Genomic DNA, 12,075 nt, shown 5'->3' with positions numbered 1-12,075 from the left:
GCATAATACTAATGACAAGAAATAAAGAGCAGTTATGTTTTCTGATGCTGTCTCATCAGTGATCATGGATGAATTGTGAACTGCCTTGGAACAAAATAGAATTTATTAAAAAATTTATGCTAGCTTGCCTTGAGTAAACAATTTGTCGTTCCTCCCTGGGCTGAAGGCAGGTTTAGGCCATGAAGGTTAATGCATTTTTCCTGTAGAGCTGGATTAAAGGGTGCGCTTGAATAGCCAAGATTCCCCAGTAGTGTTAGAAAGCAGCAATTAAAGGTGGAAGCTTAGTGATTTCAAACAAACTTTCAGGCATTGATGCTGGGCTTCTGTGGAGTGTCCACAAGGCTGAAGCTCTTGGGATACCTGTCTGCATGCTGCTATGCAAACAATGAAATTGCTTCTGAATCGTGCCAGAGCATTAATCTCACTGTTAAAGGCTGTGTCTGTAAACTAAAGGAAAATAGAATTGCTTGCAAGGGGAGAAGAAATCTGTATTAGTAGTGAGTGTGGTTCTGAAAGATGTGAGGCTTTTATTGATCCTTAAGTGGCTCATTCACTAGTAGCCAATTTTCCTTAAAGGCTCAGAAAGGCATTTTTTAGAAAATCCTCCATAGCAGTAATGTGCAGTTTGTTTGTAATGTGCATTGTTTCTTTGACTCAGCTTTAAGAACAAAACCTATACATAAACACATTTTTTTCTCTTGTGCCTTGAAAATTTTATTTAAGCATGGATTTAAATGAGAAATGCTTAACTTTTCTCTCAGGTCTATCTAAACAAGGACTAGGAGCACTTCCTAAAGAAAAAAAGGGCCACGAAAATGTCCAAGTATGTTTACATCCCCAAGTTCAAAATGAATTAATAATTTCCACTCAAATGTCCTCAGCCTTCTGGCTGAGAGCAGATCTAGATTAGATATCAGGAAGAAATCTTCCCTGTGAGGGTGGTGAGGTGCTGGAACAGGTTTCCCAGTGAATTTGTGGATTCCCCATCCCTGTCCATGGCCAGGTTGGATGGGACTGTGAGAATCCTGGTTTAGTTGGATGGAATTTTGAGCCACCATGGCAGGGAAGAGGTGGAATGAGAGGATCTTTAAGGCCCTTTCCAACACAAACCATTTTTTGATCCTTTTCTGCTGTTTCTGTTACAGTCAAATGATTCATGAGCCTGCAGTAGTCACATGGGCCACAGTCATAGCATGAACATAGAGATTTTTCTGATCAGCCAGTCTCTCAGTTGCCCTGAGGAAGACAACTAAAAACTCATATATTTCATTCATTCAGTTCCCCTTCAGACAGGTCAGCACTGATGGAAAACTCCCTCCTGCTGTAGAAACATGCCACACCAATATTAGACACCTGCATTAACTAAGGAGCAAAACTGTATTTTATTGAATAGTAGAGACTTTTCTATTCACCTCCCCTGTTAATTTATACAAAGAAGTATAAATTCCTGAATTACCAACACACTAAATCTGTATCTAATCCATCCACAACCTGGAAGTTAGATAATTTGCCATAGCTTGCAAAAATGAGTGTACTTCCAGCTTGCTTTGTTTGCCTTCTACATGTTACTCTGTTGTGTACACCACATACCTCACTGAGTGCACCATCTGTCTCACAGTACCACACAAATGAAGTTGAGAACCATAGCCTTGAGAAATATTCCCCATTATCGCATAATGAATAATTATATATTTAATAAAATCTCTGAGGAAGCAAAATAAAACACTGCTTCAGAATGCTACAAGGCTCTCTCCTGTGGAAAATCTCTCCTTTCAAGAGTCTTTCTCATTTCAATTGCAGCACTGCTGTATTTTGAGTCTTTGAGCCATTGTCAGAGGGGTTTTCATTATTGCTTGTATTTCACACAAATAGCCATCTCCTGAAATGCAAGTTATGCTCATTCAGGAAATTGAGCTGGCATTAATGAGTTGCTTCCTTCCCTAAGAATGGTACACTGCATTCTCAGTGTATCTGAAGAAAAATAGCAACAAAATTTGTGTATAGCAAAGCTAAAAATCAATTAAAGTATATATCTACAAGTAATCTAAAGAGCATCTTGCTTTTTTTGTCTTGACGTTCCTTTTGAAGAGTGACATATAAGGACATATGCTGCAATGCCAGTCTGCATTTAACAGAAAACTCATTACAATTCCTTGAAGCCCAATAAAGCTTCTTGGATGCAGTTCTCTGTCCATCAAGTCATGTGATGGTGAATAAAATTCTTCTTAATCGCTAGAGTCAGCACTCTCCCTTTTCTGCTTCCACCTCCATATTACCATGCTTTAGTCATCATGGAAGGAGAGCTCCTCCACACATTTTGTCCTTTGTAAACTTAGCATTTTCCATCCATCCCTGTAGTCTTCACTTGTTCTTGATTCAGAAATCTTTATTTTAAATTTAAACAGGAAATAGGAAAACCCTTGGCAAATTTACTAGTAAAACAGCTTATACAGCGATGAGATTAATATTGGCAACCTAATTCAAAGCAGTTTTCCCAAATAAATCTCAAATATTTAAACTGACAAGGAAATCACAATAATTTTATACAAATGCAATATTTTTTTTGCTACCAAAGGGCCTTGCAGCCTGAAATAAAATCCCATGTGAGATGGAAGAAAGGTAAGCATGGTGTAGGATCTAATTTAATGCTGCTGTTTGGAAATTGCTTGGAAGGCTGTCTATGTAGAGAGAACCACTGTTAGGAGAGAACTGTTAAGTTTTAGCAGCATTTGTATGTAGGGTGTATAGAAATCACTTCATCTGTCAAGAGTTTAAGGTGATGTAACATCCTTTCTGGCACTGGAAACTGGACCTATGGGTCATCTTGGGATAATAAATGCTGATATTTTACCTTCTAAGAGGTTAATTGCTTTTATATTGTTACCTGATTTCACCTGTGTTTTTTTGTAACCAATGCAAACACTCACACTGTCGGTGCTCCTTTCTGGAGCATTTACAGTACTGGTACCATTAACAATATGAAAATTAGAATTAGTAAAGTATTAGAAGCAAGTAATCTTATTATAGTTCTCTAAATGAAAGCCACCATTAAATGATTGCTTAAAAATGTCTGGTGCCTTCTAGTCTGGTGCAAAATGTAGGCTAAGTCCTTCTTAGCAAGGAGCATTTAGAAAAAGAAAATAAGAGCAAACTCAGCTGGTTCTAAAAGGTTGTTAAAGCTGCCCTTGTGCCCTTTTCGTGTCCAGCTCTCTGATACTGGGACTTACACTTGCGTTGCTACAAGTTCCAGTGGGGAGACATCCTGGAGTGCTGTGCTGGAGGTGACAGGTAAGGGATGCCCAGGGATGGGCTCCACTTGGCACACCTGGAAATATAACAGCTGTCTGAGTCAAATGATTCTAGAACTTCTGGGAGAGAAGTTTTGGATGAGGAGGCTGTGTTCCTTCTCACACATCTTGCATTTCATTGCTGTTGTCTTGTAATGCCCATTGGCATCACATCACATCTGTGTCCAGTGACTGCAGTATGCTTTAATTCTTCTAACAACAGCATTAATAAAACATGGATTGATCTAGTAATAGGCCTGGGCAAGAAAAATCCAGAGTGCTCTCTGTGAATACTGCAGTTGATTTGAATACAGGAAATTTCTCAGCAGCTAAGTTTTTGGTACTTTATGTACATTTCAGCAACTGGGCTTTTTTGTTATTCTTTCTTTTCTTTATTTTCTTTATATATATATATGTATATTTATATATAAACTTTTGAGTTTTGCTTTTTTTCCTTTATTATGTACTTAAAGAATGACAGCCCTTCATCCAAAAACATGTGGTAGTAATGCAGTTGTTGACTTAGTTGTTTATAGATTAAGAACATCCGTTATGCTGATTTTGCAGATGTTTGCCATGTTTTTCATTTTAATCTTCTGCTTTGATCAAATTATATAACCAAGGATAAAAAGTAATCGTTTTGTGTTTGCCCTTCACAGAATCTGGTGGAGCAACAGTCAGTAAAAATTATGATACAAATGACCTCCCTGGGCCACCATCCAAACCTCAGGTCACTGATGTTACTAAGAACAGTGTCACCCTGTCCTGGCAGCCAGGGACCCCTGGAAGCCTACCAGCTAGTGCATATATCATTGAGGCTTTCAGGTATGTGAATTATACCTCTTTTAAGCTCTTTTCTTTCTAATTTTGCTTAAACCCTGATACCAGGGTTTTGTGGTGTTCTTTTGGACTCTACTCATATCATTAGAAGCTCATTAACTGACTCAACTCCATAGAAGGCATTGATTCATATTCTTTACATTGATTTTTTTATAATTTATCACTTTTTTTCTAAGTGATTAATTGGAGGACATCTACCTATTTCTTCAGGTCAACAAGAATATAACAGAATGGTGCAGTAATTATTTGTCTCTTTTTCTTTAACACTGATGATCAGTGAGACTGTCCTATGGGAATGCTGCAGGTTCTTGGCTATCATAGTACAAACAATATGGAAATAAATGGGTAATCCTGAAGCCTCTCTGCAAACTTTAATTCCTGCTCTTGTTAAAGCAGTCAGTATTAAGGGGTCAAAGTGCTTTAAATGTCTATTTTTAGGTGTTTTAGATAGATGAAAACTTCTAACTGAAAAGACCAGTATTGATAATTTAGGCTTTTATCCTGCAGCCTGAGGCTTTAAATAATCCAGGTGCTCCCCTGCACACAGCAGCAATTACTGTGTGGTGCAAAAGAACTCCTGGGCTCCAATTCAGCAAGGTTGTTTTAGCACAGGCCATACTCTGACATATATTTCTAAAACACATTTCAGTTTAAAAATCTGCACCTTTTAAAATGTGTTACTTAATCCAGATATTACAAAAATGACAAATACTTCAGTTCATCTCTAAGTTAAAATTCGTGCAAGACTTTTCTATAGTCATATGCATGCAGATTTTAGCTCAAATGTCATGTATGTAAAGAACATTACAGTATTTGCAGTATGTTGGTTTTGTTCTAGAATTTTATGCATTGTATGAATGAAGTGATTCAAGCAACATAAACCTTGTAGCTTTCCATTTCTTTTTTCCTTTTAATATATTAAAAGATTTTTTTATCAATGCTATACAACAAAGCATAGTAAAATAAAGTTTTCTCTTTAAACTTTTCTGGTGTTTCACTGTAGGTAAGCCTTAATGGCATCTCATCAGTAGCTTTTTAAAAAGCCAGAGATTTTCATTAAAAATTGTTTTAACAATCACATTTGAAATCTTTTCATATGGTGGATTTTAATCTAATTATAATAATGTTGAATTGAAAATGTAATGGCAGAAAAAATGTTCATATAATTTCCTCCATTTCAAAGAATGTTTTCATTTTTTTTTCTAACTTTGAGAGTGAATTTAATTCAAGAGCACTTTTCTTCCAATGACAGTTTATTGGAATAGTTTACTTAGCAGTATAGAAAATTATTCTTTCAAGAGAATTTTCCTTTCTAAGCCTTTTGTTCAAGAGTAACCTGTTTATCATTCAAATTTACTTTACAGCTTTCTACCTTTTCCTTTTGCAGGTAATGTAGAGAAATGGCAAAAAGTTTTACTTTTATTGCAAGAAGTACTTTTGACAGCTGCATTATGATTTTTAGCCCATCTCGATGAGCTAACTGAAAAAAAAAATTAATTTCACCCTGCTTGTGACTGTATTCACAGGGGTCTCAGGTTCTGGCAAGAGATGAGGATTTGACTCCATGTTTCAGAAGGCTTGATTTATTATTTTATGATATATATTACATTAAAACTATAGAAAGAATTAAAAGAATAGAAGAAAGGATTTCTTCAGAAGGCTAGATAAGAATAGAATAAGAAGGAATGATAACAAAGGCTTGTGGCTTGGACACTCTGTACGAGCCAGCTCACTGGGATTGGCCATTAATTAGAAACAATCAACATGAAACAATCACAGATGCACCTGTTGCATTCCACAGCAGCAGGTAATCAATGTTTACATTTTGTTCCTGAGGCCTCTCATCTTCTCAGGAGGAAAAATCCTAAGGAAAGGATTTTTCATAAAAGATGTCTGTGACACCCTGCTTTTACTACTTTTTTTCTGCACCAAGAGTTGATCCAGAGTTATGAGACAGTTCCTTTGTCATCTTTGTTTTTTTCTTGTATTGGTTTCTAATCTCCCACACTGTTGTTGTTGCAGTCAGTCTGTGAGCAACAGCTGGCAGACGGTGGCCAACCACGTGAAGAGCACGCTGTACACCGTGCGGGGCCTGCGCCCCAACACCATCTACCTGTTCATGGTCAGAGCCATCAACCCCCAGGGCCTGAGCGACCCCAGCCCCATGTCCGACCCCGTCAGAACCCAAGGTAAGGGGAACTTACAAGTTTCATGTGCTTGGGCTAAAATGGAGAGAAGGAGCTGAGGATTCGCCAGTAGGTCAGTGTGGCTGTTTGGCTTCAGCGTGCTCGCTGAAGGAATCGTGATTTGAGGTTCACCAGTAAAGATGACAGTGGTCCAATGTTTGCTGCACCAGTCTGGGGCTTAGGAGAGAAAGGCTGCATCCTTAATCCTTTGTACAGTGTAGAACTTTTGGTTTGCAGTTCACTTAGACTCCATTTCCCCCTGGTTACTATTGAAAGCAATGTGAGTTACCCAAGCTTTTCTGAACAGTACTCTGAATACTCTCCTCTCCTCAGTATCTTTCCTCTCCATGTCCTTTCTTCCTCTCCATTTGTAGGGATATACTATGGAGTATATACTATATACTTCACTACTAGGGATATACTATGACAACAAGTGTTTATAACAGACAAGACACTGTTTAGAATTATGTTTAATCAAAAGAAATGTACAACACATGTTGATTAATCTGAGCCAACATTTAGGCAGAGAATTCATGTAAATTAAGGCATCTTCATGCTACGAATATATAGAAGTTATTCTGAGAAAGGTATGTGCCTTCTGTTTATATACTTATATTTCTGAATTCTTTGTTTTAATCCATTGTATAAGCCAAGAGAGAAGGCTGAAGTGAAATTGCTCATTTGTAGGGTGGTGATAGGAGTGGTAGCTGTGATCCTCCACTGCTACTGAATTTCCTACTGAAGTCTGTTCACTTTGCATCAAGCTCTAACTGAATATAACTGCCACAAACAGATTTCCCTTCACAGCATGGATTTTTCTTTTTTGTTTTGACAAGACATAGCTTGAATACTTAATTCAAGAGTGTAGTTCTGTGTTAAACATGTTGTAATACAGAAATTCATAGTTCTTTGGAATCATAATTTTTTTAATCCAAAGTAATAGCTCCTGTCGCAGTTAATTTGAAATTAAATCTTCTGTCTCTGTTTATTGTTATTCAGAGACTTCTGTCTCTGAAGGTCGGAAGGTGCCCATGGGGAGCACATCCTGAGTCAGTCTCCAGCATGTGTGTTGTAAGTTGTTTGGGTCCTTTGCTGGATGGAAAGAGATAAACAAGAGTAGGGTGGTATTTCTCTATCACATAACCATCCACCCTCCCCTTATGCCAGCCTAGTCCTGAATAAATCTGTCCTGAATAGTTATACCCCCAAAATGGTAATTATGGCTGGCAGAGGAAAAACAGAGCTACTTTCTCAAAAGCTGGAGGATTGAGTTGTGCAGGGATTTCATGGCCTGATTATCCACGGAGTACCACAAGTTTCCTTCTTTCTTATTTTCCCATTATTATAGGGTGAGTCATACTTTTTATTGCAACAGCCTTTTAGTCTGCATAACTTATCACCTAGCTAAAAAAAACCAACAACTTTGTTTGGCATTTGAGTGTCAAGTATAGACTTTTTATCTGACATACTGACAAGCAATTTGATTTCAGTAAAAACATGTCTTTTAATTAGCTACAGCATGTGTTGCAGCTTCCATTTCCAGAAGCTGTTTAGCAGTCAAGCACACTGAGACATGTACAGGATTTATAGCTTCTTTGCAAGCCTGCAGTTTAATAGAATTAAATCATAAAATCAATTGAAAATTAACATAATGTTTTGATGTGATTTCTAATTATGCCTGAATTCAATTCAGGCTCACAGAAGAAGCTGACACACAGTGGAAAGCCTATTCACGGTGGCCATGGAGAAATAACAAAGCAGCTATGGCAGTGCTATAAAATAATAATTTGCAACAGGTGTCTGTGGTAGCTTTCATAGCTGAACATTTAATGATCTGGTATTCAGTACAGCAAATACAAGTAATAGGATTTAATGTAAATTTTCACCAGTGAACTGCAAGTAGATAATCAGGTACTTTCAAAAGGTTTGTCTTATATGACTTATGTGAAACAAGGACAGAGAAATCAGTAACTACTCTAATGAAGGAGTTGATTTCTTGTTGGATTATTAACAGATGAAACCATATACTAAAATAAACTCTTCCAAAAAATTATATATATTCCTATCCCTGAAACTGAAATAACAATAAATAATAGAATATTTGCTGAACACTGATAAAAGAGGTCTTAGAGAAAAAATCTAACCAATTTAATTGTGATCATGATGTAGCTTCTTTCACCAGTTTTGTTTGAGTCATGATTCTATTATTCCAATATTTAATCATACCCTTAGAGACAGATGAGCTGCTTTTCCACCAGGAGCCTCCTAGGCATGTGAAAATGACTTTACGCTGGGAGCATCACACATGTTTTCAAGTGTACATACCAGAAAACTGAATTCCACATGTACATCTTGGCATTCACTTCTTACTGCTATTAGCCCATGTTATTCTGTTACTTCTGACATATGAGCCATGAAAATGATGAAATGCTGTTCATACAAAATTCTTTTGCAAAGGTCTTCTCCTCTGAGGGAACGCACAGGTACTTTGTTGGCTGTATACCACAGCATATCTTAATTTCATAATATTTTCATTTAAGTATAACTTAAGTTAAAATGTAGCCATTGATAACTGCAGGTTTATTGTAGCAACAATCATAGCCTTTTGTGGATAGAAGCATAAATGATCATCCTCTAGATCAGTCTGAGTTGCAGTTTTATTTTATAATATCTCTGATTCTTGGCTGCTTCAAATAAACATAATTTGATAGACCACCACCTTCACTGACACTCATATTTGGATTATATTCCCTTTGGAGATCCATGGAGCCATTTTAATTTGGATATCAATAGAAGCCTGTGGCAATATTGTTTATTGGTGGCTCAGAACCCATAACAACTCAGAATTAGGAATGTGAATTATTGATCATCAAAAACTACTTACTTTCAAGACCTGGAGGTCCATGATTACAGTCGTTATGTTTAAAGGCTTCATTTTTAAGACAAGTGTTATTTCTTTTAAATAGCATTTAAAAGATAAAAAGAAATCTTGTGATGTCTATTCCCATATCTAAGTCCATCAGAAAGGATAAAAACTCTTACATATTTATCTTTTTCACAAGGACATGATGTTGATCCAAAAAATGAGGAACTGTGACTATAACTTTGCCTACTGAATCCCTAGGGAAGACCAAGCAGAATTCAGAGATGCCTAGACAGGCATAATTTATCAGTCCTTTTTTGAATATCTCTATAATCAGATTTTGACTAGAAGAAACAATTCCCCCACACACTTTGAAGGGCACATCATCTTGAAGAGAAAATTTTTGTGTTAGATTGTTTTTGCTGGCCTTTTACTAGATGGGAATCAGTTTGGCTTCCTAAATTAAATATTTTTTTTTTCATGTTTGCATTAGATTTCATTAGCTATGTCTGTTAAGGGAAAATTTGCTTTGCAGGGGAAAATGCTATTTTTAGTATTGGATTTCTTGTGTGCATGGCATGTGGGGAGAGGAAGCTCAGTGAAAGTTTGGAAACATATAATGACTTAATGTCATGTGTGCTCTAGCAAAATAAAAAAAGCACTGTTCATTTTCTTCAATTATACTAACCAATTTGGTTCCAGACATCTGTGCAGCATTATTATTATCTGAGTACTTTGGAGCTAGTGAACATTGCATCTCTCTCACCATTTACCCGAGCTGAGAAAACTTTGCCATCTAGTCAGAATACTCCTTTAATCATATTTATATTTCATGATTTCCTAAGTGGCTAGAGGAGGATGGTTTGTTTGCATTGTTTGATATTTGTCTGGGTTTCAACCTTAGTGCTGTACTTTTTTTAAAAGCAGAGGATTTTCAAGTCAGGCCATTAGGCTACTCAGTAAATTTTTTTGATGCCATATATAGCTCTTCTCATTAAAGTGATGCTTTCATATGTGTGCCTGGCAGATATCAGCCCCCCAGCACAAGGTGTGGATCACAGGCAAGTCCAGAAGGAGCTGGGAGATGTCATTGTACGGCTGCACAACCCTGTTGTGCTGACACCCACCACAGTGCAAGTCACCTGGACGGTAAAGTTTCTTTGTTCTTACCTTAGCTGTGCTTTCAGTCGGCCTGTTTTGCCTATTTATCCCTTCAGCATTTTATCACCCAGAAAAGACCCAGTCTTGACCCCAACATGAGTGCTCTGACAATCTAACATAGCAGTGTGTGTACATATATATGTGTGTGTGTATATAAATATGGCAATGAAATAGTCGTCTTCTCTTTGAAGTCAGGCAGGGTCAATGTCTTCAGTCTTCTGCTTGAAACAAGTTAGCTGTCTGACTAGAAAAACATTATAAAAATGAGTATGTTTGAAGGATAATTGATTTGTGGGTTCATTACGCTGCATGTCAGGAAATAAAGTAAAATATCAACAAGAAATTGCTGTGTGAAAAAGTACTGTCTGCTTGAAGTCATAGTGACCTCTGACAAGACCTTATTATTTAGTGACGTGAAAATCAAAATTATCTTTCCTGCAAAGCACTTGTAGTGAAGTCAGAAGCATGTGGTGCTAGTGCCTGACACACTGTCTGTCATCTGGTTTACCAGCACAAGCCTTACCCACAATGAGTGAATATCCTTTCATTAGAGAACACCAGAGTCTTTTGGGCAGTGCTTAACAACATTTCTATTTGAGGGGTCAAACTACTGGGTAGAATTTCTAATATAGTGTTTGGCTTTCAAATGGCTCTGTTTCCCTTCCTGAGGCTTGATGGAAAGGATCTGTAAGGGTAGGAGAGCATTCTCAGGGCACTGCAGACCAGAAAAGGGTGCTTTGCTGCTGGGGCATCTGCCCAGAGGAAGAAGAGCCAAGAGTTGAAGAGTGAGAGGAAAACTGCCCTGCACAACATCAAAACAGTTGTATTTTATGGGATAAATTCTGCTAAGGGGGCATTCACAATGCTCAGGGTTTTTCTTCTGCGTGTCATATTGCTGAGAGCTTAATGTGTGCAGGGGATTACACAAGAGGAGATAAGAAGTGTGGTGATAGATTGTGTATTATAAGGATTACTGTTGTTTTTGCACAACACAGCCATTATTATGGGGGCTTATGCACCATCCTCGTTCTGACAGATTTCAGTGGTCAGGGTAAAGATTAGAATAAATAGAGAAACCCACAATTTTTTCTTCTGTGGAAGATTATTTAGAGTATGTGTCACTGCATTTTGCCATCAGTGATGTCAACATGCAGCTTGGCTTTCTTAAAATGCTGCATGTTTCATATTCAATTTGTCCAGAACAGGCTGACTAACCTTTGTGGCAAACCCTTTTGCCCAAGCAGATGGATCAGTAGTAGAAAATTTTGATGTTAGCAGAGAGTAATTGTAAACCTGGATCACATCCATGTGGTGCTCCTTCAAGTCCTTTTTTGGGTGTGGCATCTATCAGAAATACAGATTCATAGGCTGGCCCTTGATTTAGCATATACTGCAGAAGGAAGCTCCAATATAAACAGAATTCAGTTTTATACCATGTAACCAATGTCATTATATTTTTAATTATATATATGTGTGTGTGTCTGTATGTATATTTGTGTGTGTGGCATATATTCCTCTAAAAGAATTTCCTGGTGCCCCTACTGAACAATGAGTGAAGAAATGGTAACATAAAGACAAATTGCTGGAAATGCTATGGATCCCAGCTTATTGGGAAGATCCCTCAAAGCAGTGACCCTGTGCCACCTGACAAGCACAGAGACCTCTGTAGAGGCATTTTGGAATTGCCCAGGGGAAGAAAGACACAAAGAAAGATCTCTGAAGCAGCTAATTAGAAACT

At 37.4% G+C, this 12,075-nt stretch overlaps 1 protein-coding gene across 17 annotated transcripts in view; it reads left to right on the top strand.

Moving 5' to 3' along the window:
* The window catches only part of ROBO2 (roundabout guidance receptor 2), a 1,042,455-nt gene that overhangs the window by 946,400 nt on the left and 83,980 nt on the right, over positions 1-12,075 (top strand). For all 17 annotated transcript variants that reach the window (XM_074532752.1, XM_026794852.2, XM_014268608.3 and 14 more), the window contains 4 exons: positions 3,207-3,288; positions 3,947-4,112; positions 6,150-6,316; positions 10,204-10,325. In XM_074532752.1, the coding sequence (XP_074388853.1) occupies positions 3,207-3,288; positions 3,947-4,112; positions 6,150-6,316; positions 10,204-10,325 (537 nt within the window). The remainder of the gene's footprint in view (positions 1-3,206; positions 3,289-3,946; positions 4,113-6,149; positions 6,317-10,203; positions 10,326-12,075) is intronic.

This window comes from Zonotrichia albicollis, chromosome 2, assembly GCF_047830755.1.
Source record: "Zonotrichia albicollis isolate bZonAlb1 chromosome 2, bZonAlb1.hap1, whole genome shotgun sequence".
Classification (NCBI taxonomy): domain Eukaryota; kingdom Metazoa; phylum Chordata; class Aves; order Passeriformes; family Passerellidae; genus Zonotrichia; species Zonotrichia albicollis.
The sequence above is the reverse complement of the archived record's forward strand: the minus strand, read 5'-3'. Positions and strand labels throughout refer to the sequence as shown.